The following is a 27,447-nucleotide window of genomic DNA, read 5'->3' as shown; positions in this document are numbered from 1 at the left end:
GGTCGCACCAGGAGGTCTTTGACCTCAGTACAGTCCTGGTTGCCTCTGAGTGGCATTGCACCATTTCTGGGGGTCACATGCTTTTATGTACATTCTCTTTACGTGAGGAATCAAGTGATCATACCTTTCATAACACAGTGGCGTTTCAGTCTGACTCACAGTTTCTAGTGTCTTGCATCAGCTGAGAAATAGAAAGGGAGGAGGCTAACAAATGGTGGAGGAGAGAGAACTTCATGGACCCATTTATTATAGCTTTTCACCAGGGCACCCTTCAGGTAAACAGCCTAACTACACCATTGAGGTGTAGAATCTATAGAAAACACAGACAAAAATAAATTGACTACAACTTTTTATTTATGTGTACCATAATATACAAACGGGATCTGTACATAAATATGTGGTACTTCACCCCCCAAACATTTCAAATAGCATTTACATTTATTTATTTTAAACTAAAACAATCGTTGCATCCGCGGCAGAGAAAACGTGACACTTGATGGTGTTGGTGCTGGATTAAAACAGTCTGAACAACAGGTGATATATAATTGATTGAAATTAGAAACCACTACAAATCTATAAAAACAGAAACATTCCTCAGATACAAAAATCAATTTACAACATCTGATGAGCTCTTTTTTCATATTTTGGTTCAAATACATTGTTATTTTTTCCCTCTATGAGTGCACACGAACCACACATAACATATGTGCAACAAAAAGGGCACATTTTAGTTGCCCCTCTTAATAGTTTTAATGCCGCATTTACGTGCTAGTTGGAAATAGGAAACTGACATTTCCAACTTGCTAACTGGTTGTAGTTACATGTACCGCGTTCAACCAGTTAGCAAGTAGGACATTTCAGAGTTCCGACTAGAACGTGAATGTGGCATAAATGAGCGAGTGATTTCTCTGCATCATTCTTTCTAACATGCAATAACTTGACAGTTTATAAGGTCAACAGCAGCCTTGAACAAACAAATTCAGCAACAAACACACCTTTCCCTATTCATCTTCTAGATATCAAAAGTTGTTTCAAGGAATAGCACCAAATCAAGTTGATTTACCTAAAAAGTTGTAAAACCTTGGGGTGTCATGGAAGGGTACTCCAAAAGTAGTTCCACTAGGCACTGTGTTTTACCCCTTCATAATCAGAGACAACAGTAACATAAGGGAGAAGACGACAGGAAAAAGACAACCTCAGACACGATTGCCGAACAGGGCAGTTTCAACATAGCAGTACAAAGTGGCAGCTTTTAAACAATAAGCATAATCAAAAACACACAAAGCAGTCACAATCTCTATGGGAGAAATGGCTGATTATTCCTCAAAGATACTCAAAGTGATCAATAAAACCTTCTCTATTTATCATTGGAGTAGTTCTGGGAGAGAGTGGAATGCTGTCTATACTGTACGAACTATACTGACCTGAGTAACTAAAGCACTTGAAAAGTAGGTAGCAACACCATTAATTGGTTAGTTGGACTATCGAGAGGCATTGCTGAGAGTTACAAACATAATTCTCAAACTATGCCAGAGGAAGGAGAACGTTACTGGGGATGAATGTCAGTGAGATCATTGGCCATCCTGGCCAGTTTATCACAAGGTCAAGTTTTACCCATACATCACAAGCTAACAGGAAATGCCTCATCATCATAAAGTGCCATTGTGAACGACATATTCAAACATGGTATAAGAGGACTTTTGTCACTTTCAGTCAGGCACTGTGCAGGTCATAAAAACAAGATGTGGGATTATGAAGTTGACAGAGGAGATATCACAATTCTAACCTCTGACATCCTAGTACTGTAGCTGCAATAGAAGTAAACTCACATCAATCTGCCATCAGTCCTCTGTCTGTATTTTTGGTTTGTAAACATGCCAGACGCGTTAACAGAACTCAGTGCCTTTTCAGGTGATAAATACAGGCGTCTCAGTGTGTGTGGACGCACCTGTGTTCTTGTGTTTCAGTGTGTGTATGTATGTTTGAGTGAGAGACGAGTGTGTGCATGCACTTCACCCAGAGGTGTGAATCAACTATGTGTTTATGGTGACTGCTGCTTTACACTCATATTTCCATAGTTACTATTGGATAGATCTCTATGCCTTTTGTAACCAGGTCTTCCTTACACCTCAACCTCACCGTGGTGACTGTTGCTAGGTGAACAGGTGACACAGGAGACAAAATAAACTTCCCTTCAGTATCTAGAAAAGCAAAAGGAAACAATCGGAAAAGCAGTTCTTGAAAAAGCTTGAGATAAGGTTTAGTGACAACAACGGCTTTGGAAAAACAAAGTAAAAGACTAAAGTTGTGAGGGAAAAGTCGGTTCTTTGCTGAGATGACAGGAGAGGGGCTTTGGAAGAAGCAGGAAGGCTGAAGATTACAGGAGAAAGAGAAGGAACCTTCTCCGATGTTCTAGATCCTGGGATCTAGCTGGGACGGCTGTGGTTCTCCTGTTCCACTGGGCGGTTCTGGGTTCTAGGCCTCGTCCTCCTCCTCACTATGTGAGGGCTGTGACTGGGAGACAGGTTGTAGCTTGGTGACCTGGCCGATGCCTTTGGTGGCTCCCTCTCTGAACAGCAGCTTGGCCCCCACCTTCAGGTACTCTGGGTGCTTAATGAACTTAAAACATACCACCGCCTTCTCGCCTGTCCTCAGCTCCTCCTGTGGTACACAGATAGATGGATTAGTTTCATAGAAGACTTGTATTAATTTCATAGAGGAAGACTTGTATAGAATATTACCACTGTATGTTAACACTTCATAACTATTCATTCTACAAATCCTTCAAACTAGTGTTGTCACAATACCAGAATTATTCAAGTATGTTAACTTATGTGCAGCATGAGTAGGGAGCTAACATGATACAGCCTAGACTCCCAGTGCAGGCTAGCAATGAGTAAGTGGAGCAGGCACAGTTTTCACTATAATAAGGGGTCAGCTGCGCCAATATAGACAGGCTTGATCCGTGAAGTACCGAAAGTTGTAAAAAATTATAGTACCAAACGGCTTCTCATGTTCTAGTATCGAAAAAGTCCCGAAGTTTCGGTATACCGTGCAACACTACTTCATAAAATGTTCTGTCTTTGACTGCAGGGTTTCCCCAGAAAGAGAGGATTGTGGTAAGGTAGAGGACTGACCTTGCCGTGCACAGCCTTCACAGTAGCAGTCTGTCTGATGTTGCCCACGTGCACAGTGACCTGGAAGCCCTTGTGGAAGGTCTTGGCGTGGAACAGCAACACGATCTCAGCCTCAAACAGCCAACAGATAGTGGGGTTCATCTCTGGACTCACCATCACCATACCCTGGGAGGGAACACACAGTAAGTACAGTCATTAAACACAATGAAACGGAACAATGGAAAACATGTTGATAATAGAAACTGAAGGCAAACACTACTGCATAAACCAGGATGGACAGAGATTTACAACTCAGTTGCAGCAGCTTGGGTGAAATACAAGTACACAGTTTGAGCATCTCACCTTGCGTAACAGTGAACGGTCGAAAGTGTCCAGTGCGAGCGTGGCGGCCTGGCCGGCCCTCAGTACCCTGCATGCCGAGCGGTTCCTTTGGATGCTGCACACTGTCAACTTGAGGAACTGACCTGAGTCTGTAGGACCCACAACCAGCTGCTCCCCCTCATGACAGATACCACTTGATGGATGGAGAGAAAAGGGATGAGAGTTTGACAGATACCAATGGAGAGGGAGAGAGGGATGAGAGTTTGACAGATACCAATGGAGAGGGAGAGAGGGATGAGAGTTTGACAGATACCAATGGAGAGGGATGACAGTTCGATACCAATGGAGAGGGAGAGAGGGATGACAGTTCGATACCAATGGAGAGGGAGAGAGGGATGACAGTTCGATACCAATGGAGAGGGAGAGAGGGATGACAGTTCGATACCAATGGAGAGGGAGAGAGGGATGACAGTTCGATACCAATGGAGATGGAGAGAGGGATGACAGTTCGATACCAATGGAGAGGGAGAGAGGGATGACAGTTCGATACCAATGGAGAGGGAGAGAGGGATGACAGTTCGATACCAATGGAGAGGGAGAGAGGGATGACAGTTCGATCTCAATGGAGAGGGAGAGAGGGATGAGAGTTAGACAGATACCAATGGATGGACAGTTCGAGAGATACCACCACTACAACGAGAGAGAGAGAAATGTATTAAGACAAACACGACGGGGGAAGGTCAGATAGATGCTACTCTACAAGGAAGGATAACTAGGTAAGAAAAGGAACATGACTTATAGAGAGGAGAGGACAAGACACTGACAGAGACAAAGGGCTCCTATATCAGTGCACTGACCTGTATAGAGTTCCTCCCACCACTGTCCCCACATCAGGCACTGTGTAGATCTCATCCACCTACAGGGAAAGCACACACTGTCAAACACACATTTACATGTATGCTATTTATTTACAGTTTGTGCATGTGTCTGTTTGTGCGTGTGTTACCTGAAACTCAGTGAGCTGTTGCATGAGCTCCTCCTGCTCCTTGCTGTTGCTGAGTGGGGGGATGATGTTGAAGAAGACCTTGAGCAGATCCAGACTTTCCCCAGACACGCTGGACACGGTGAAGATGGGAGTGATGCTGCACAGGAAACAGCACCACCACTGTCACATGACCAGGGACATGACAACACACACCATGACCAACATCAAATGACCAATTATGACACTAACATTGTGGGTGGAACCCTGGGTGGCTGTGTACGTACAGTACATTAAGTACTCATCATGTACATAGATCATGACACTGCACGTGTGTGTACCTGGGTGACTGAGCGAACTGCTGTGCGGCTGTGACCGCATCGTCAGCAGTGGACACCACCAGAGGCACCTTGTTGCAGCCGGGCTGTTTGAGGATGCGCTCCAGCTGCCGGACCGTGCGCTCCACCGTGTCGCGCTTACACAGGTCCACCTTACTGACCACAATGAAGATGGGCACCTTCAGAGCCATGGCCAGACCCAGGTGCTCCCGCGTTGTACCAGCTGAAGGGGACACAGAGAGAGGGGCGCAGGGTAATATGGGTTTTGTCCATACATTTCATTGATGTGTCAACACAGATCTCTTAACCCTCTAATCATAAAGTATGTTTTATCAAGTGTTTATGTATGGTGTAGCTATAGGGTTTCCATCATTGATTTTAAAAAGCATACATTCAGAAGCTTATATGTAATAAATTAGTGTTGGAGGGCCAGCAGATGACACTGCTTATTTAGTGTTTAAATCCCATAGAAAGAGACTGGGACATGAGGCCAGGGTGATGACATCAGGTAAACAAGCCATGGCGTAGGCTATGACTGTTATGTCATGGAAAGAAGCGTACAAAAGGTGAGACCAGATAACAAGAAAACCGAGAGCAGTGAAATAATCACATTTTACTTTGCACTCAACAATTTCAGATCCCCAGACATCTGATTTGGATATAGCCTAAAGTTTTACACATATTTCACAATGACTTTGACCCTATCCATATGTTGGCTACCTCAATAAAGTTGATGAGGTCACTCTGCATATTTTTTTGCTGGGAGTGACTTTTAGAGGGACTGTGAGAGAGTTGAGTTGAGAGACTGGAGAATTCCATCACATGCTACTACATGCAGACTCAAATAATCTCAGTCTGATTCCATTAGATAATCACATCACATAGAAACGCTTTTAAAAACACACACAGCAAATCTAAATCACCTGGCTGGAGCCAGACTGTTTGTACGCAATTCTACACTTCTTATCACCATGTACACTGAACAAAAATATAAAACACAACATGCAACAATTTCAAAGATTTGACTGAGTTTAAGTTTACATAAAGAAAAATCAGTCAATTGAAAATATTCATTAGTTCCTAATCTATGCATTTCACATGACTAGGAATACAGATATGCATCTGTTGGTCACAGATACCTTTAAAAGAAAGGTAGGAACGTGGATCAGAAAACCTGTCAGTACCTAGTGTGCAGCGCGACACATCTCCTTCGCATAGAGTTGATCAGGCTGTTGATTGTGGCCTGTGGAATGTTGTCCCACTTCTCTTCAATGGCTGTGCGAAGTTGCTGGATAATGGTGGGAACTGGGACACGTTATCGTAAACGTCGATCCAGAGCATCCCAAACATGCTCAATGGGTGACATGTCTGGTGAGTATGCAGGCCATGGAAGAACTGGACATTTTCAGCTTCCAGGAATTGTGCACAGATCCTTGCAAGCATAATCGTGCTGAAACAGGAGGTGATGGTGGCGGATGAATGGCACGACAATGGACCTCAGGATCTCATCACGGTATCTCTGTGCACTCAAATTGCCATCGATAAAATGCAATTGTGTTTGTTGTCCATAGCTTATGCCTGCCCATCCCATAACACCACAGCCACCATGTTCACAATGTTGACATCAGCAAACCACTCGCCTACACAACGCATACACGTGGTCTGCGGTTGTGAGGCCGGTTGGATGTACTGCCAAATTCTCTAAAACAACGTTGGAGGTGGTTTATGTTAGAGAAATTAACATTAAATTATCTAGCAACAGCTCTGGTGGACATTCCTGCAGTCAGCATCCCAATTGCACGCTCCCTCAAAACTTGAGACATCTGTAGCATTGTGTTGTGTGACAAAATTGCACATTTTAGAGTGGCCTTTTATTGTCCCCAGCACAAGGTGCACCTGTGTAATGATCATGCTGTTTAATCAGCTTCTTGATATGCCACACCTGTCAGGTGGATGGATTATCTTGGCAAATGAGAAATACTCATCACGTGAGACACTGACCCACAACAGTCTGGCGGGACCTAAATAAACCTACCCTCTCAGCTGAGATAGATTGGCTTGCCAGCATGCAAATACAAACATAACTACTTTCGCTGTATGTGTCTGTGTGTGTGTTAGGGGGCAAGGCTACATGGTGTCATAATGACCCAGCCTATGCCTCTGCTTTTATGGGCCCCATCAAGAGGCATGTCTTGGCTCAACATGATACCTCAACACTGAGTGGAGTGGAAAGTATCTGTGTGAGCATGTACTAGCATGGAGAGGCATGCCTTGGATAGCCTGCAGCTTCCCCGATCAGCTGATCCATGTCCGAGTCTGTGCGTCAGTGTCATATCAAACTTTGTCACACGCTTTGTAAACAACAGGTGTAGACTAACAGTGAAATATTTACTTAAGGGCCTTTCCCAACAATGCAGAATAACAATAATTATATATATATATATCTTTTTTGTATTTGTATTGTAACATGAGGAATAAATACACAGTGAGCAATGATAGCTTGGCTATATATACACATGGAGTAGTTGTACCGAGTCACTGTGCAGGGTATGAGGAAATTGAGGTAGGCAACAGGAAAGATAATAGACAATAGCAGCAGTGAATGTGATGAGTGTGAAAGTGTGTGTGTGGCTAATGTGAGCCTGTGTGTACATGTTCTGAGTGTGTGTGTGTGTGTGTGTGTGTGTGTGTGTGTGTATGTGTCGGAGTGTCAGTGTAAGTATGTGTGAGTAGCGTCCAGTGTGAGTGCATAGTCAAAGAGAGTGTAAAAAAAGTGTCAATGTAGATAACCAAGCTAAACTGAACATAAATATAAAACATGTAAAGTGTTGGTCCCATGTTTCATGAGCTGAAAAAAGATCCCAGAAATGTTCCATACGCACAAAAAGCTTATTTCTCTCAAATTTTGTGCACAAATTTGTTTGTTTAAATCCCTGTTAGTCAGCATTTCTCCTTTGCCAAGATAATCCATCCACCTGACAAGTGTGGCATATCAAGAAGCTGATTAAACAGCATGATCATTACACAGGTGCACCTTGTGCTGAGGACAATAAAAGGCCACTCTAAAATGTGCAGGTTTGTCACACAACACAATGCCACAGATGTCTCAAGTTGAGGGAGCGTGCAATTGGCATGCTGACTGCAGGAATGTCCACCAGAGCTTTTGCCAGATAATTTAATGTTCACTTCTCTACCATAAGCAGTCTCCAACGTCGTTTTAGAGAATTTGGCAGTACGTCCAGCTGGCCTCACAACCGCAGACCACGTGTATGGCCTCGTGTGGGCGAGTGGTTTGCTGATGTCAACGTTGTGAACAGAGTGCCCCATGTGGCGGTGGGGTTATGGTATGTGCAGGCATAAACTACGGACAACGAACAATTGCATTTTATCGATGGCAATTTGAGTGCACAGATATACCGTGACGAGATCCTGAGGCCAATTGTCGTACCATTCATCTGCTGCCATCACCTCATGTTTCAGCATGATAATGCATGGCCCAATGTTTCAAGGATCTGTACACAATTCCTGGAAGCTGACGTTACAGCCTTATTCTAAAAAATGTTTTTTTATAATCTCAGCAACCTTTTTTTTCGCTCATCAATCTACACACAATGCCCCATACTGACAAGGCGAAAACAGGTTTACATTTTTTTGCACATTTATTAAAAATAAAAAACTGAAATACCTTATTTACATAAGTATTCAGACCCTTTGCTATGAGACTCGAAATTGAGCTCAGGTACATCCTGTTTCCATTGATCATCCTTGAGATGTTTCTACAAACCTGGAGTCCACCTGTGGTAAATTCAATTGATTGGACATGATTTGGAAAGGCACTCACCTGTCTATATTAAGGTCCAACAGTTGACAGTGCATGTCAGAGCAAAAACCAAGCCATGAGGTCGAAGGAATTGTCCGTAGAGCTCTGAGACAGGATTGTGTCGAGGCACAGATCTGGGGAAGGGTACCAAAACATTTCTGCAGCATTGAAGGTCCCCAAGAACACAGTGGCCTCCATTATTCTTAAATGGAAGAAGTTTGGAACAACCAAGACTTTTCCTAGAGCTGGCCGCCCGGCCAAGCTGAGCAATCGGGAGAAGGGCCTTGGTCAGGGAGGTGACCAAGAACCCGATGGTCACTCTAACAGAACTCTAGAGTTCCTCTGTGGAGCACCAATCAGGCCTTTATGGTAGAGTGGCCAGACGGAAGTCACATGACAGCCTGCTTGGAGTTTGCCAAAAGGCACCCAAAGACTCTCAAGACCATGAGAAACATGATTCTCTGGTCTGATGAAACCAAGATTGAACTCTTTGGCCTGAATGCCAAGCATCACGTCTGGAGGAAACCTGGCACCATCCCTACGGTGAAGCATGGTGGTGGCAGCATCATGCTGTGGGGATGTTTTTCAGCGGCAGGGACTGGGAGACTCCTCAGGATCGAGGGAAAGATGAACGGAGCAAAGTACAGAGAGATCCTTGATGAAAACCTGCTCCAGAGAGTCTAAGGACCTCAGACTGGGGCAAATGTTCACCTTCCAACAGGACAACGACCCTAAGCACACAGCCAAGACAATGCAGGAGTGGCTTCGCGACAAGTCTCTGAATGTCCTTGAGTGGCCCAGTCAGAGACAGACTTGAACCCGATCTAACATCTCTGGAGAGACCTGGAAATAGCTGTGCAGCAACACTCCCCATCAAACCTAACACAGCTTGAGAGGATCTGCAGAGAAGAATGGAACTCCCCAAATACAGGTGTGCCAAGCTTGTAGCGTCATACCCAAGAAGACTCCAGGCTATAATCGCTGCCAAAGGTGCTTCAACAAAGTACTGAGTAAAGGGTCTGAATACCTATGTAAATATTATTTCAGTTTTTTTATTTGAAATAAATTAGCAAACATTTCTAAAAACCTGTGTTTGCTTTGTCATTATGGGGTATTGTGTGTTGATAGAGGAGGGGAAAAAACAATTTAATCAATTTTAGAATAAGGCTGTAACCTAACTAAATGTGGAAAAAGTCAAGGGGCCTGAATACTTTCAGAAGGCACTGCATTTACCAATGAAGTAATTCAGAGGAAATCATATAAACAGTCTACAACAAAAGCAAATCTCATGCATATTAACTCAGTAACGGAAGAGAGAGCCCAGATTCACCAGCTGCAGCTGAAAAGTTTCCACCTGTCACAGTTGTGGAAGAAATAGAAGCAGGGTGAGGCATGTCAGGATGGCCGAGTGGTCTAAGGCACTGCGTTCAGGTCGCAGTCTACCCTGGAGGCGTGGGTTTAAATCCCACTTCTGACAATAACATTTTGGTTAACCCTTGCAACTAATAGGTGAACAAATTAATAATGTTGTTACAATAACACTCAGCCTAAAAGGTATTCAATAATCCTGGAACCCAGAACCAGCCATGATGTCTGACATACAGGAAAGTTATGAACATGTGAACAAATTAAAACTGTGGTCAAAAGAGCACTTAAAAGGAGCAGTAGGTAGCTTTATGGGCGAGCTGAACAAATTCACGTAGAAATGAGTTATAGATCTGTCATTCTCATTGAAAGCAAGGGGGCAAGTTTTGTTTTTGCTCTTTTTACACCAGCTTCAAAACAGCAGAAAATACGATATTTTTGGTTATTGAATAGATTTCACAGCATTTTAGATGGTACAATGATTCTCTGACACATCAACTGAAATTAGGCAAACCATTCGTATTTTAGCAACCAGGAAATGGCAGAGCGATTTCTGCCTATTGTACCCTTAAGCAGAGAGGAAGAGGCGAAGCGAGAGGATTTACTCCGCCCAAAATCTGTCCACATGATATAAGCCCTTTGGTCTACGAGAGAGAATCGAATTACATGAGGCTTATTTGATCTAATAAACGTTGCGTAATGTTTAGGCTGTTACAAATGTAATGACATAAGTGGATGCACGTGGCATTCCCGCAACTTTGAGAAAAACTACTAAGTTGTGCCTGTTGTTCACAAGCGTATCTGCCCTCTCATTGGCTAGAATGGTCCCACCTGATCTCGCCTGATTTCAATCATTGAGGACATGTATTTCTATTGTTAGAGAGGTCACTCGGCTATCTTGTCAATAATCTTTGCCTTAAGGTATTCAAATAATCTCAGATCCCAGAAGCAGCCATGGCGCCTGACTGTTTGTTAGACATGTAGGCGAGTTAGGAGGAAAGATAAACATGTCAGGATGGCCGAGCGGTCTAAGGCACAGCATTCAGGTCGCAGTCTCTTCTGGAGGCGTGGGTTCAAATCCCACTTCTGACAACATTTTGGTTGTTCCCGGCAACTAAGAGTGCAAATCAATAGTGTCATACTCCTACACTTACAAAGGGTATTTAGTAACAGCCAAAACCTGTAACAGGGCTAGAGGCTTCAACTCTGCAGGCTGCCTACGTGCCCCCTGAGGCACTCAAGCTCACTCTGATATCCAGGCAGTAAAGTATGGTGTTGGCAGACTAGCAGATAACACTGCTTATCTATAGAGTTAGAAACCCAGAGAGGGAGTCTTTGTAGGACGTGACTGTTAGATATGACATTTGCACATTAAGCTAAATATGTCAGGATGGCCGAGCGGTCTAAGGCGCTGCGTTCAGGTCGCAGTCTCCCCTGGAGGCGTGGGTTCCAATCCCATTTCTGACAACTATTTTTTTGCTAATCCTAGCAAATGACAGATCAAATGGATAGCGTTACAAAACAGGAAAAAAGTAATGAGCTATTCAGTAACCAAAGTTTAATAAAGAAGAAGGCTAAGCAAGGGTGCTGCATGTGTGTCACGGTATCCTATCCTTCCTTCGCTCAGATTTCAGCTGTGTCCCGATAAAGCTATTTTAGACTGTCTCCTCTCATTCCTCAGGTCATGACCACTGATCTGGGAGGACTTGAAAGGCGAAAGCAATATTAAGGACCCCTATCCAGTCCCTTCAAGTATCAGTAGCAAAGGAACGGAAAAGAAACAAGGGCAGAATGCCTTTGGAAGCCTTGGGCCAGTGGTGAACTTTAAGAATCAGAACCTTTCCTGTAGCGTCAGCACTGACGGCCCAAGTGTCTGCTTACTAACTCAACAGGTTTCATTGGTGAGCTACAGACCAGCATCTGTTAGGGGGCTCAGAGGAACGCAGGGTAGTCTGGGACTGGGGTAGGGGGCGGCAGGGGTAGTCAGTTACATAAGCCCAGATAGTGTTTTTTATTTTATTTTTGCAGTGTGTTTGTACAGCCCTACTGCCCAGCTTGGAACTTAGCTAGCCTACCAGCTACAGAAGAGAGAGGAGGGTTGGACTGGAGTAGATTTGAGTCAGATTGTGTGATCCTCCTGCTTAGGGCTGTCCCAGACTAAAAAAAATATATTGGATCGACCGGAAGTCGTCTGTTCTTTTGACCAATCGATTGCTCAACATTTTTTAAAATGTGTATTTTTCCATATATGCGTTTTAATAAAATCAACTATGTGCATTGAGCTTGTCTGATGCTTTAAGCTAATGGTTTGATGCCTCAAGAGGGCGCCAGAGATCAGAGAAAAAAAAACATAACCTGACCCAACTATTCTCCTCCCGCTCCTGCTGGCTTTCGCAGTTTCTGCCATTACTCTCCTGAAGTTGCCGGTAATAGGCTACACGAGGAGTCGGCAACCTTTCTCATGTGGAATGCCAATTTATTTTACAATTTCTACCGATCTGCGTGCCAGTTTTGGTTTTCATATGCACATTTTCATGAAACAGTTTAGTTTAATTTATAACATCTTCATATCTCAAAATCATGGTCATGTGGTTAATCAAAATTATATCCAAATCTAAATGAAACAAACCTAAAAAGTAACTTATTTTGCCAACTATGTAAAAATAGCCTACATAAAGCCAACAAATAAAAACATTGCATCCTGCAGGTAGAAAATATCCTGATTAAAAATAAATATCCTATAAATCACATTGTATCAACTATGAACTTGGGCCGGCCCAAAGCTTGCACTAGCGAAATTGCAACATTGTATAAAATATTCTGGGCTCTCAGTTTCCCATGCCAGTAAGCTCGGGACAGACACAGCTGTAGGCTATTTGCGCAAGGGATAAGAAGCAGTGCTTGACTTGGGCAGGAGCTCACCGGAGCTGAGAACCGGCACCTCAAAATGTTCTGCTGCTTGAGCTCCTTTTCCTCTTACAGAATATTAGCGCAAAAGTATTGTGGAGCTCCTACACCTAAATATAAACAGTACCAGCACCCAAAATGAGTACCGGAACCTATTTCAGTCCAAGTCAAGCACTGATAAGCCTATTTTATGACGTTCCACTGGATCAGAGCATGACCTTTTTCCCTTTCACGCTGAGTGGTTATCGAAAGGGAGAGAGCTGGAATGATTGTAATACTCAATGGACGTAAAAACAGACTTAGTTTGCTTGCTATTTGAGGTGAAGAAAACTTTAATTTTGAGAAGCTCCACAGGTCATTAGTGGTGGTGCATTAAGCCAATCAGAAATACTATCAGATCCCCAAATGGCCACATTTATATGCCTACATTTGCGCGCAGGCCAGGTAGCCTATACGCCTACTTCTATGTGTGCGCGTCCTTACTCAACATTAACAGGAGCGCTCCAAACAAAAGACAATGACTAAATTGACAGAACTCGTAAATGGAATTAAATAAACCAAAACTTGTTTCTCACAAGCGTAGCATAGGTTGTGCAAACAATGTGTAAACTCTGACAATGAGAACAGGAAGACTGGAATAATATTGAATGCATTAAAAGAAATGACCGTAACCAAAGAAACAAACATTGTAGTTTAGAAATTATAGGAATTAACAGTAAATGTACTACTGGTGATATATGTAATGGGGAATTGATATACACTAACAATCAAACACAAACAATTCACACAATGAAGTTATGAAACAAATGTGCACAAATTGGCGGGAGAGCGCACATTCTGGAGAGAGAAGTGCATTGTGCATCTGGGCGCATGGTCAATCCGACGTCTGCATTGGCCATGCAGCATTTACGGTGATATGGCCTCAGAAGTCAGGGCATTCATACTTCTTGCGCTTCGCAGAGCAGTGCAGAGCTGTTGTCAAGGAAGTGAGTTTGTGTTTATACAGGATGTACCGCCCCCACCTACCGTCAACCAATCATGTCAATGCGAAGCTATACAGAGCCCTCCACATTGTTATAACATTTGGGAGGCGCATGGCGATGTTGTACAGAGCTCGATTTGGCCTCTGCATGCCTCTGGAGGCTCCGCAATTGCGTCACACCCTCCATATGGAGCCTCCGACCACATTTTCGCATTCCAGCATAAATTGGCTTTTAGTCTAGGCCTCTGAAATGGATTAGTTCACTGAGATGGGCGCCAATAAATATATATACAGTACCAGTCAAAAGTTTGGACACACCTACACATTCCAGGGTTTTTCTTTATTTTTACTATTTTCTACATTGTAGAATAATAGTGAAGACATCAAAACTAGGAAATAACACATATGGAATCATGTAGTAACCAAAAAAGTGTTAAACCCAAAAAATATATATACAGTGAGCACCATAATTCATTGGACAGTGACCATTTTTTTGTTATTTTGGTTCTAGCACTGAGTTTGAAAGGATACTGAGTTTGACTGTCAGCTTTAATTTGAGGGTATTTTCATACATATCGGATGCACCGTTTAGAAATGACAGCACCTTTTGGTCCCCCCATTTTAAGGTACTACAAGTATTTGTTAAATTGGCTTCACAGATGTGTGTTGTTAGGCAGGTGTATTCATTTATGTCGTTAGTGAATGCAGGAGAGCTGTTGATGAATAGTATTGATTCTAGACTTTGCTATTGCCTTTGGAGGTTGTTGTTGGGGTGTGACAACATGAGGAAGACAGCAGTGTTGATGCAAATGAAGCTGGCCGTCATAAGGCTCAGAAATTAAAATCAATCAATCAGGAACATTGCAAAAACCCTGGCCATGCCCAAGTCAACAGTTTGGTTCATCATTAACAAGAAAAAAACAACCGGTGAACTCAATTATGTCAAAAGACCCGGTAGACCGAGGAAGACCACTGTAGTGGATGACCAGAGAATACTCTCTATGGTGAAGAAAACCCCCCTGACAACAGCCCAACAGATCAAAAACACTCTCCTGGATGCAGGTGTAGATGTGTCAAAGTCTACCATACGTAGAAGACTACACCAGCAGGACTACAGAGGGTACACTACAAGATGCAAACCACTGATAAGCCTGAAGAACAGAAAGGTGAGATTACAGTTTGCTAAAAAGCACATAAAAAGAGCCCCAAGAGTTATGAAAAAAGTATTGTGGACAGATGTGACAAAGATTAACATGTACCAGAGTGATGGAAAGACGATAGTGTAGAGAAAAAAAGAAATGCCCATGATCCAAAGCATACCACCTCATCCGTGAAACATAGTGGAGGGGGTGTTATGGCTTGGGCCTGTATGGCTGCCAGTGGAACAGGCTCACTTGTCTTCATCGATGATGTGACTGCAGACAGAAGTAGAACAATGAATTCTGAAGTCTACAGAAATATTTTATCTGCTCAGATAAAACCAAATGCCTCCAAACTCATTGGACAGCATTTCATCATGCAAGAAGACAATGACCCTAAACATACTGCTAGAGCAACGAAGGGGTTTTTGATGGCCAAAAAGTGGAAAATCCTTGACTGGCCGAGTCAATCACCGGATTTGAATCCAATTGAACATGCATTTTACATGCTGAAGAGGAGACTGAAGGCAATAAGTCCCCGAAACAAGCAGGAACTGAAGATGGCTGCAGTACAGGCCTGGCAGAGCATCACCAGGGAAGATACCCAACGTCTGGTGATGTCGATGCATCGTAGACTTCAAGCAGTCATTGCATGCAAAGGATATGCGACCAAATATTAACAATGATTACTTTATTCTACATTATTTTAATCTGTCCAATGTTTTTTGATGCCCGAAAATGGGGGGAACCATGTACAAAAGCTTCTATAATTTCTAAACGGTTCATCCGATATGTATGAAAATACCCTCAAATTAAAGATGACAGTCTGCACTTCACCCTCATTGTATCCTTTCAAACTCAAAGTGCTAGAGTACAGAACAAAAATAACAAAAAAATGGTCATGGTCAAATGAATTATGGTGCTCACTGTATATATTTTCTATTTGAGATTCTTCAAATAGCCACCCTTAGCCTTGATGACAGCTTTGCACACTTGGCATTCTCTCAACCAGCTTCACCTGGAATGCTTTTCCAACAGTCTTGAAGAAGTTCCCACATATGCTGAGCACTTGTTGGCTGCTTTTCCTTCACTCTGCGGTCCGACTCATCCCAAACCATCTCAATTGGGTTGAGGTCGGGGGATTGTGGAGGCCAGGTAATCTAATGCAGCACTCCATCACTCTCCTTCTTGGTAGAATAGCCCTTACACAGCCTGGAGGTGTGTTGGGTCATTGTCCTGTTGAAAAACAAATGATAGTCCCACTAAGCCCAAACCAGATGGGATGGCGTATCGCTGCAGAATGCTGTGGTAGCCATGCTGGTTAAGTGTGCCTTGAATTCTAAATAAATCAGAGACAGTGTCACCAGCATAGCACCCCCACACCATAAGACCTCCTCCTCCATGCTGTATGGTTGGAAATACACAAGCGGAGATAATCCGTTCACTCTGGGTCTATATACAGGAAAGCCAAAGTTCCAACAGCTGGGCCTAAAATAGTGTATAAGAGATCATACAAAAGATTTAGCTGTGACTCATATGTGGATGATGTAAAAAAAAGTATTTGTTGGTCTGATGTGATTAATAAGGAGCATCCAGATGCTGCACTTGATGAATTTATGAAATTGCTTCTTCCGATTATTGATAAACATGCACCTGTTAGGAAACTGACTGTTAGAACTGTTAAGGCTCCATGGATTGATGAGGAATTGAAAAACTGTATGGTTGAAAGAGATGGGGCAAAAGGAGTGGCTAATAAGTCTGGCTGCACATATGACTGGTTGACTTACTGCAAATTGAGAAATGTGACTAAACTCAACAAAAAGAAGAAGAAACTGTATTAATGAAGCCAAGATCAATGATAAAGAATGATGGGAAAAAAAACTTTGTAGTACTTTAAATGAAAGACAAATTCAACTCCATCTTTCATTGAATCAGACGGCTTATTCATCACAAAACCATTTGATGTTGCCAATTATTTTAATGATTACTTCATTGGCAAAGTGGGCAAACTTAGGCAGGAAATGCCAACAGTGAACAGTGAGCCATCATATTCATGCATAAAAAAACAAATAATGAAAGAAAAGCATTGCAAGTTTGAATTTTGTAAAGTTAGTGTGAGAGAGGTAGAAAAATTGTTATCGATCAATAACGACAAACCTCCTGGCATTGACAACTTAGATGGAAAGCTACTGAGGATGGTAGCTGACACTATAGTCACTCCTATCCGTTATATCTTTAATCTGAGCCTAGAGGAAAGTATTTGTCCTCAGGCCTGGAGGGAAGCCAAAGTAATTCCGCTACCCAAGAATGGTAAAGTGGCCTTTACTGGATCTAACAGTAGACCTATAAGCTTGCTGTTGGAAAAAAATTGTGTTTGACCAAATACAATGGTATTTAAATTAAAAACAGGCTTTCAACATACTTACAGGGAAGGGCACTCAACATGTACTGCACTGACACACATGACTGATGATTGGTTGAAAGAAATTGATAATAAGAAGATTCTGGGAGCTGTACTGTTAGATTTCAGTGCAGCCTTTGATATTATTGACCATAACCTGTTGTTGAAAAAACATGTGTTATGGCTTTTCAACTATCTATCTAATAGAACTCAGAGTTCTTTAATGGAAACTTCTCTAATGGCAAACATGTAAAGTGTGGTGTACCACAGGGCAGCTCTCTAGGCCCACTACTCTTTACACCAATGACCTGCCAATGGCATTAAACAAAGCATGTGTGTCCATGTATGCTGATGATTCAACCATATACGCATCAGCAACCACAGCTAATGAAGTCACTGAAACCCTTAACAAAGAGTTGCAGTCTGTTTTGGAATGGGTGGCCACTAATAAACTGGTCCTGAACATCTCTAGAACTAAGAGCATTGTATTTGGTACAAATCATTCCCTAAGTTCTAGACCTCAGCTGAATCTGGTAATGAATGGTGTGGCTGTTGAACAAGTTGAGGAGACTAAATTACTTGGTGTTACCTTAGATTGTAAACTACCATGCCATGGTCAAAACATAGATTCAATGGTTGTAAAGATGGGGAGAGATCTGTCCGTAATAAAGAGATGCTCTGCTTTTTTGACACCACACTCCAAAAAGCAAGTTCTGCAGGCTCTAGTTGTCTAATCTTGATTATTGTCCAGTCGTGTGGTCCAGTGCTGCAAGGAAAGACCTAGTTAAGCTGCAGCTGGCCAAAAACAGAGTGGCACGTCTTGCTCTTCATTATAATCAGAGGGTCAGAGGGCTGATATAAATACTATGCATGCCAGTCTCTCTTGGCTAAGAGTTGAGGAGAGACTGACTGCATCACTTCTTTTTATAAGAAACATTAAATGTGTTGAAAATCCCAAATGGTTTGCATAGTCAGCTTACACACAGCTCTGACACACACACTTACCCCACCAGTGTGCAGATGATGGCGCCGGAGAAGATGGCTGCCGTTTTACAGCTCTCTAAGCAATTGTAATATTATGTGTGTTTTTTCACGTTATTTGTAATTTATTCTGTACATAATGTTTCTGCCATCGTCTCTTATAACCAAAAAGAGCTTCTGGATATCAGGACAGCGATTACTCACCTTGTATTGGACAAGTATTTTTTCTTCAACGAGGCAGCCGAGAAGGATATCCTACAGACACCCGACAAGGCTCAAATCCCCGTCATTCGCAGGAGAAAGAGATAAGTAAAGCGAGTAAACTGCCTCTTCCATCAATCCTATTAACCAATCTTCAATCATTGGAAAATAAATTAGATGACCTACGATTACGCTTATCCTACCAACGGGACATTAAAAACTGTAATATCTTAGTCGTGGCTGAACGACGACATGGACAACATACAGCTAGCGGGCTATACGCTACATCGGCAGGAAAGAACGGCTGACTCCGGTAAGACAAGGGGTGGTGGTGTGTATATTTGTAAACAACAACTGGTGCACAAAATCAAATACTAAGGAAGTCTCAAGGTTTTGCTCACCTAAGGTAGAGTACCTTATGATAAGCTGTAGACCACACTATTTACCAAGAGAGTTTTCATAGCTGTCTATTTACCATCACAAACCAATGCTGGCATTAAGATTGCACTCAATGAGCTGTATAAGGCCATAACTAAACAGGAAATACACAAGGCAGCAGGGCCAGACGGGACCACCCATACACAAAAATGTATGCACGCATGACTGTAAGTCGCTTTGGATAAAAGCGTCTGCTAAATGGCATATTATATTATTATAACACCATAGTGCCCTCAAAAGCTCATCACTAAGCTAAGGATCCTGGGACTAAACACCTCCCTCTGCAACTGGATCCTGGACTTCCTGACGGGCCGCCCCCAGGTGGTAAGGGTAGGTAACAACACATCTGCCACGTTGATCCTCAACACGGGGGCCCCTCAGGGGTGCGTGCTCAGTCCCCTCCTGTACTCCCTGTTCACCCATGACTGCATGGCCAGGCACGACTCCAACACCATCATTAAGTTTGCCGACGACACAACAGTGGTAGGCCTGATCACCGACAACGATGAGACAGCCTATGTGGTGCCAGGACAACGATGAGACCTGGCCGTGTGGTGCCAGGATAACAACCTCTCCCTCAACATGACCAATACAAAGGAGATGAATGTGGACTACAGGAAAAAAAAGAGGACTGAGCACGCCCCCATTCTCATCGACGGGGCAGTAGTGGAACAGGTTGAGAGCTTCAAGTTCCATGGTGTCCACATCACCAACGAACTATCATGGTCCAAACACACCAAGACAGTCGTGAAGAGGGCAGTCGTGAAGAGGGCACTGCTCGGCCTCCGACCGCAAGGCACTACAGGGGTTAGTGCGTACGGCCCAGTACATCACTAGGGCCAAGCTTCCTGCCATCCAGGACCTCTATACCAGGTGGTGTCAGAGGAAGGCCCTCAAAACTGTCAAAGACTCCACCCACCCTAGTCATAGACTGTTCTCTCTGCAACCGCACAGCAAGCGGTACCGGAGCGCCAAGTCTAGGTCCAAAAGGCTTCTCAACAGCTTCTATCCCCAAGCCATTACTCCTGAACAGCTAATCATGGCTACCCAGACTATTTGCACCCCCACCCCATCTTTTTACGCTGCTGCTACTCTGTTAATTATTTATGCATAGTCACTTTAACTCTACCCACATGTACATATTACCTCAACTACCTCAACTAGCTGGTGCCCCCGCACATTGACTCTGCACCGGTACCCCCCTGTATATAGCCGCCCTACTGTTATTTTATTTTACTTCTGCTCTTTTTTTCTCAACACTTTTTTGTTGTTGTTGTTTTAATTAAAAATTGTATTAAGAAAAAAATGCATTGTTGGTTAAGGGCTGTAAGTAAGCATTTCACGGTAATGTCTACAACTGTTGTATTCGGTGCATGTGGCAAATAAAACTTGATTTGATTTGAGACATGCCACCAGGGGTCTTTTCACAGTCCTCAAATCCAGAACAAATTCAAGAAAGCATACAGTATTATATAGAGCCATTATTGCATGGAACTCTGTTCCATCTCATATTGCTCAAATAAACAGCAAACCTGGTTTCAAAAAACAGATAAAAGGAACACCTCACAGCACAACGACTCTCCCCTATTTGACCTAGATAGTTTGTGTGTATGTATTGATATGTAGGCTACGTGTGCCTTTAAAAAAGTATGTAGTTCTGTCCCAGAGTTCTTGTCTATTAAATGTTCTGTATTATGTCATGTTGGACACATTTCCACCGGTCTAATGCTGATTGCTCGTGTTTCTTGGCCCAAGCAGGTTTCTTCTTCTTATTGGTGTCCTTTAGTAGTGGTTTCTTCTTTTTATTTTTTTATTTTTTTTATTTCACCTTTATTTAACCAGGTAAGAAAGTTGAGAACAAGTTCTCATTTACAACTGCGACCTGGCCAAGATAAAGCAAAGCAGTGCGATAAAAACAACACAGAGTTACATATGGGGTAAAAAAAACATAAGGTCATAAAATACAACAGAAAATATATATACAGTGTGTGCAAATGTAGCAAGTTATGGAGGTAAGGCAATAAATAGGCTATAGTGCAAAATAATTACAATTAGTATTAACACTGGAATGCTAGATGTGCAAGAGATTATGTGCAAATAGAGATACTGGGGTGCAAAAGAGCAAAATAAATAACAATATAGGGATGAGGTAGTTGGGTGGGCTAATTTCAGATGGGCTGTGTACAGGTGCAGTGATCGGTAAGGTGCTCTGACAACTGATGCTTAAAGTTAGTGAGGGAGATAAGTGTCTCCAGCTTCAGAGATTTTTGCAATTCGTTCCAGTCATTGGCAGCAGAGAACTGGAAGGAATGGCGGCCAAAGGAGGTGTTGGCTTTGGGAATGACCAGTGAGATATACCTGCTGGAGCGCAGACTATGGGTGGGTGCTGCTATGGTGACCAATGAGTTAAGATAAGGCGGGGATTTGCCTAGCAGTGATTTATAGATGGCCTGGAGCCAGTGGGTTTGACGACGAACATGTAGTGAGGACCAGCCAACAAGAGCGTACAGGTCACAGTGGTGGGTAGTGTATGGGGCTTTGGAGACAAAACAGATGGCACTGTGATAGACTACATCCAATTTGCTGAGTAGAGTGTTGGAGGCTATTTTGTAAATGACATCGCCGAAGTCAAGGATCGGTAGGATAGTCAGTTTTACGAGGGCATGTTTGGCAGCATGAGTGAAGGAGGCTTTGTTGCGAAATAGGAAGCCGATTCTAGATTTAACTTTGGATTGGAGATTCTTAATGTGAGTCTGGAAGGAGAGTTTACAGTCTAACCAGACACCTAGGTATTTGTAGTTGTCCACATACTCTAGGTCAGACCCGTCGAGAGTGGTGATTCTAGTCGGGTGGGCGGGTGCCAGCAGCGTTCGATTGAAGAGCATGCATTTAGTTTTACTAGTGTTTAAGAGCAGTTGGAGGCTACTGAAGGAGTATTGTATGGCATTGAAGCTCGTTTGGAGGTTTGTTAACAGTGTCCAATGAAGGGCCAGATGTATACAAAATGGTGTCGTCTGCGTAGAGGTGGATCTGAGAGTCACCAGCAGCAAGAGCGACATCATTGATATACACGGAGAAAAGAGTCGGCCCAAGAATTGAACCCTGTGGCAACCCATAGAGACTGCCATAGGTCCAGACAACAGGCCCTCCGATTTCACACATTGAACTCTATCTGAGAAGTAGTTGGTGAACCAGGAGAGGCAGTCATTTGAGAAACCAAGGCTATTTAGTCTGCCAATAAGAATGCGGTGGTTGACAGAGTCGAAAGCCTTGGCCAGGTCGATGAAGACGGCTGCACAGTACTGTCTATTATCGATCGCGGTTATAATATCGTTTAGGACCTTGAGCGTGGCTGAAGTGCACCCATGACCAGCTCGGAAACCGGATTGCATAGCGGAGAAGGTACGGTGGGATTCGAAATGGTTGGTGATCTGTTTGTTAACTTGGCTTTCAAATACTTTCGAAAGGCAGGGCAGGATGGATATAGGTCTGTAACAGTTTGGATCTAGAGTGTCACCCCCTTTGAAGAGGGGGGATGACCGCGGCAGCTTTCAATCTCTGGGGATCTCAGGCGTTACGAAAGAGAGGTTGAACAGGCTAGTAATAGGGGTTGCGACAATTTCTGCGGCTAGTTTTAGAAAGAAAGGGTCCAGATTGTCTAGCCCAGCTGATTTGTAGGGGTCCAGATTTTGCAGCTCTTTCAGAACATCAGCTGTCTGAATTTGTGTGAAGGAGAAGCGGGGGGGGCATGGGCAAGTTGCAGCGGAGGGTGCAGAGTTGGTGGCCGGGGTAGTGGTAGCCAGGTGGAAAGCATGGCCAGCCGTAGCAAAATGCTTGTTGAAATTCTCGATTATTGTAGATTTATCGGTGGTGATAGTGTTTCCTAGCCTCAGTGCAGTGGCCAGCTGGGAGGAAGTGCTCTTATTCTCCATGGACTTTACAGTGTCCCAAAACTTTTTGGAGTTAGTGCTACAGGATGCAAATTTCTGTTTGAAAAAGTTAGCCTTTGCTTTCCTGACTGCTTGTGTATATTGGTTCCTAACTTCCCTGAAAAGTTGCATATCGCGGGGGCTATTTGATGCTAATGCAGTACGCCACAGGATGTTTTTGTGCTGGTCAAGGGCAGTCAAGTCTGAGGAGAACCAGGGGCTATATCTGTTCTTAGTTCTGTATTTTTTGAATGGGGCATGTATATTTAAGATTGAGAGGAAATTACTTTTAAAGAACAACCAGGCATCCTCTACTGACGGAATGAGATCTACAGTGGGGAAAAAAAGTATTTAGTCAGCCACCAATTGTGCAAGTTCTCCCACTTAAAAAGATGAGAGAGGCCTGTAATTTTCATCATATGTACACGTCAACTATGACAGACAAAATGAGAAAAGAAAATCCAGAAAATCACATTGTAGGATTTTTAATGAATTTATTTGCAAATTATGGTGGAAAATAAGTATTTGGTCAATAACAAAAGTTTCTCAGTACTTTGTTATATACCCTTTGTTGGCAATGACACAGGTCAAACGTTTTCTGTAAGTCTTCACAAGGTTTTCACACACTGTTGCTGGTATTTTGGCCCATTCCTCCATGCAGATCTCCTCTAGAGCAGTGATGTTTTGGGGCTGTCGCTGGGCAACACAGACTTTCAACTCCCCTCCAAAGATTTTCTATGGGGTTGAGATCTGGAGACTGGCTAGGCCACTCCAGGACCTTGAAATGCTTCTTACGAAGCCACTCCTTCGTTGCCCGGGCGGTGTGTTTGGGATCATTGTCATGCTGAAAGACCCAGCCACGTTTCATCTTCAATGCCCTTGCTGATGGAAGGAGGTTTTCACTCAAAATCTCACGATACATGGCCCCATTCATTCTTTCCTTTACACGGATCAGTCGTCCTGGTCCCTTTGCAGAAAAACAGCCCCAAAGCATGATGTTTCCACCCCCATGCTTCACAGTAGGTATGGTGTTCTTTGGATGCAACTCAGCATTCTTTGTCCTCCAAACTTGACGAGTTGAGTTTTTACCAAAAAGTTTTATTTTGGTTTCATCTGACCATATGACATTCTCCCAATCCTCTTCTGGATCATCCAAACTTCAGACGGGCCTGGACATGTACTGGCTTAAGCAGGGGGACACGTCTGGCACTGCAGGATTTGAGTCCCTGGCGGCGTAGTGTGTTACTGATGGTAGGCTTTGTTACTTTGGTCCCAGCTCTCTGCAGGTCATTCACTAGGTCCCCCGTGTGGTTCTGAGATTTTTGCTCACCGTTCTTGTGATCATTTTGACCCCACGGGGTGAGATCTTGCGTGGAGCCCCAGATCGAGGGAGATTATCAGTGGTCTTGTATGTCTTCCATTTCCTAATAATTGCTCCCACAGTTGATTTCTTCAAACCAAGCTGCTTACCTATTGCAGATTCAGTCTTCCCAGCCTGGTGCAGGTCTACAATTTTGTTTCTGGTGTCCTTTGACAGCTCTTTGGTCTTGGCCATAGTGGAGTTTGGAGTGTGACTGTTTGAGGTTGTGGACAGGTGTCTTTTATACTGATAACAAATTCAAACAGGTGCCATTAATACAGGTAACGAGTGGAGGACAGAGGAGCCTCTTAAAGAAGAAGTTACAGGTCTGTGAGAGCCAGAAATCTTGCTTGTTTGTAGGTGACTAAATACTTATTTTCCACCATAATTTGCAAATAAATTCATAAAAAATCCTACAATGTGATTTTCTGGATTTCTTTCTTCTCAATGTCTCATAGTTGACGTGTACCTATGATGAAAATTACAGGCCTCTCTCATCTTTTTAAGTGGGAGAACTTGCACAATTGGTGGATGACTAAATACTTTTTTTCCCCACTGTATATCCATCCAGGATACCTGGGCCAGGTCAATTAGGAAGGCCTGCTCGCTAAAGTGTATTAGGGAGCGTTTGACAGTGATGAGGGGTGGTCGTTTGACCGCGGACCCGTTACGGACGCAGGCAATAAGGTAGTGATCGCTGAGATCCTGCAGCAATTCGACCATGAAGGCCTGATTCACACAGTCCCCTCTGAACAGTTGATGTTGAGATTTGTCTGTTACTTGAAGTCTGTGAAGCATGTATTTGGGCTGCAATTTCTGAGGCTGGTAACTCTAATGAACTTATCCTCTGCAGCAGAGGTAACTATGGGTCTTCCTTTCCTGTGATAAAGTGCCAGTTTCATCATAGCGCTTGATGGTTTTTGCGACTGCACTTGAATACATTTTTTACAGTGCTTGAAATGTTCCTGATTGACTGACCTTCATGTCTTAAAGTAATGATGGACTGTCGTTTCTCTTTGCTTATTTGAGCTGTTCTTGCCATAATATGGACTTGGTCTTTTACCAAATAGGGCTATCTTCTGTATACCCCCCCACCTTGTCACAACACAACTGATCGGTTCAAACGCATTAAGAAGGAAAGAAATTCCACAAATTAAGTTAACAAGGCACACCTGTTAATTGAAATGCATTCCAGGTGACTACCTCATGAAGCTGGTTGAGAGAATGCCAAGAGTGTGCAAAGCTGTCATCAAGGCAAAGGGTGGGTATTTGAAGAATCTCAAATAGAAAATATATTTAGATTTGTTAACACTTTTTTGGTTACTACAGGATTCCATATGTGTTATTTCATAGTTTTGATGTCCTCACTATTATTCTACAACGTAGAAAATAGTAAAAATAAATAAAAACTGCTCAACTAAAACAATCTCGGGCAACCAACAGCCTAACAATCGACTAATTGGGGTCAGCCCTACTCCTGCTTCATCAGGGAGTGCTCCACTGACTGGCTTATCTGGAAAAACCTGTCAAACCACAAGTCTAGACAACAATGCTCAAGTGTTGCGGGCAGCCTGTTGCCGACCCCTGATATAAACCAACAAAAAGCCATTTTAACTAACAACCACAGAGTCTGGGTCAAGTGCTGCAGTTAGACTCACCGATGCCCGTGTTTGCACTGACCACCAGCATGGCAAAGTCTGGGCAGTAGCTGGTCAGGCCAAAGATGGTTGTCTTCAGGTACTTGTGGTGGCCGGCCAAGTCAATGAACGTGATCATCTTAGAGGCACTCTCACATATCTCCTCTGCCGTCCGCGACTCACTGTAGTTCACCACCTGAGTAGTGACACAAGAGGTCAAAGGTTAGAAATCACAAGCAAACCTATCCAGTCCTTTCATCTATTAGTGGCCATGAAAAGGCCATTTGAGAGTTTGGGACATGGCCAGTCCTTTCCCTCACCTCTCCTTTGCTGTTGAAGCCGAGAATCTCAAAGCTGATGCTGGAGGTGCGTCCGGTCTGGATCTCATGGAGGTGTCTGAAGAGGTTGAGTCTTGCCCGGCCTCGCCCATTATCCAGCTCACCCTGTGTCAGCACGCCTAGCAGGGTGGACTTTCCTGAGTCCACATTACCCAGCACAGCCACCCGCAGGTCCAGGAACTAAATACAAAAACACATGTATTAACATAGTATCAATGTTGACCTAGTCACACATAGCCAACTTATCAGCAAATGTAGTAGTACAAGTAGTGACTCTCGCTGTCTACAGCCAAGGTAAACACACTTAACGGTTTATGAGCTTCTCATGAGGTCACTAACCTGCTGGTCGTCTGGCACCTTCCTTATGAGAACCTCAGCGATCTTACGGGGGATGTCAGCATCGTGGTCCACCTCTCTCTCTCTGAGAATGGTGATGTCAGCTCCAACCCTTCACGTCAAAAGTAAATGAAGAGAGTCAATTACAACATTCATCACATCTTTAAAAAGGAGTATACGAGAAGGCTGCCAGTGTATTTACAATCTAAACAGTTGGTTTGTTGGTCGTACTTCTCTGCCATCCTGCCTAGGGTCTTTAGCGATGACCTCAGGTCTTCCTCTGATAGGCCCACCAGCATGCCATTGTCATCAACACCAATCTGATAGACAGCCTCACCCCGCCCCTCCTGTAGACGCCATTTCATCTGTGTGGCCAGGTGTTCAAAGCGGTATTGCGTGGGGTCGATCAGCTTCAGCTGTAGAGGGAGAGAGGAAGCTGAGACTAAAGAGCTGAAGGAATGGTGTGGCTAATACCTCGGTTCAGGCTAATGTCTAGTTTGCACTTTGTAGGTGGTGAAAATAACAGATAATGTAAGCAGGATGTCTTTGTACATTTGTTTGGAGGCAGCAGCTGCTCCTGGTCCTAAAAACGGCAGTGTTAATCCACTGTGGTAGGTCATGAACATGTTTGGGTTGCAGCCAGACTATTCACTGCTCTCCGGTCATAATACACCTTTACATACTGAACAGAAGAGTGAAACAAAGCTACATCCAGTGTTTTCCACTAGCGCCACTGGCTAATTTTCCTCTTAAAATTAACTAAGCTACTTTTCAATTCGCTAGTCAGAAAAAAAAAAGTAAGCCGATCCCTCTCCCGCTAGAAGAAACAATATAC

At 43.4% G+C, this 27,447-nt stretch overlaps 1 protein-coding gene and 3 non-coding genes across 5 annotated transcripts in view; 3 read left to right on the top strand and 1 right to left on the bottom strand.

Moving 5' to 3' along the window:
- Positions 1 to 336: 336 nt before the first annotated feature.
- The window catches only part of LOC121553766 (GTP-binding protein 2), a 32,807-nt gene continuing 5,696 nt past the window's right edge, over positions 337 to 27,447 (bottom strand). For both annotated transcript variants that reach the window (XM_041867143.1, XM_041867144.1), the window contains 10 exons: positions 26,844 to 27,028; positions 26,616 to 26,724; positions 26,259 to 26,456; positions 25,960 to 26,134; positions 4,782 to 5,001; positions 4,465 to 4,600; positions 4,316 to 4,374; positions 3,480 to 3,651; positions 3,138 to 3,302; positions 337 to 2,661 (listed from right to left, as the gene is read on the bottom strand). In XM_041867143.1, the coding sequence (XP_041723077.1) occupies positions 2,476 to 2,661; positions 3,138 to 3,302; positions 3,480 to 3,651; positions 4,316 to 4,374; positions 4,465 to 4,600; positions 4,782 to 5,001; positions 25,960 to 26,134; positions 26,259 to 26,456; positions 26,616 to 26,724; positions 26,844 to 27,028 (1,605 nt within the window). In that variant the 3' untranslated portion in view covers positions 337 to 2,475. The remainder of the gene's footprint in view (positions 2,662 to 3,137; positions 3,303 to 3,479; positions 3,652 to 4,315; positions 4,375 to 4,464; positions 4,601 to 4,781; positions 5,002 to 25,959; positions 26,135 to 26,258; positions 26,457 to 26,615; positions 26,725 to 26,843; positions 27,029 to 27,447) is intronic.
- Positions 9,993 to 10,075, top strand: trnal-cag. The gene has a single exon. It is a non-coding gene; the product is annotated as a tRNA-Leu (tRNA).
- trnal-cag lies at positions 10,973 to 11,055 on the top strand. The gene has a single exon. It is a non-coding gene; the product is annotated as a tRNA-Leu (tRNA).
- trnal-cag lies at positions 11,348 to 11,430 on the top strand. The gene has a single exon. It is a non-coding gene; the product is annotated as a tRNA-Leu (tRNA).

This window comes from Coregonus clupeaformis, chromosome 37 (genome assembly GCF_020615455.1).
Source record: "Coregonus clupeaformis isolate EN_2021a chromosome 37, ASM2061545v1, whole genome shotgun sequence".
Taxonomy (NCBI): Eukaryota; Metazoa; Chordata; class Actinopteri; order Salmoniformes; family Salmonidae; genus Coregonus; species Coregonus clupeaformis.
The sequence above is the reverse complement of the archived record's forward strand: the minus strand, read 5'-3'. Positions and strand labels throughout refer to the sequence as shown.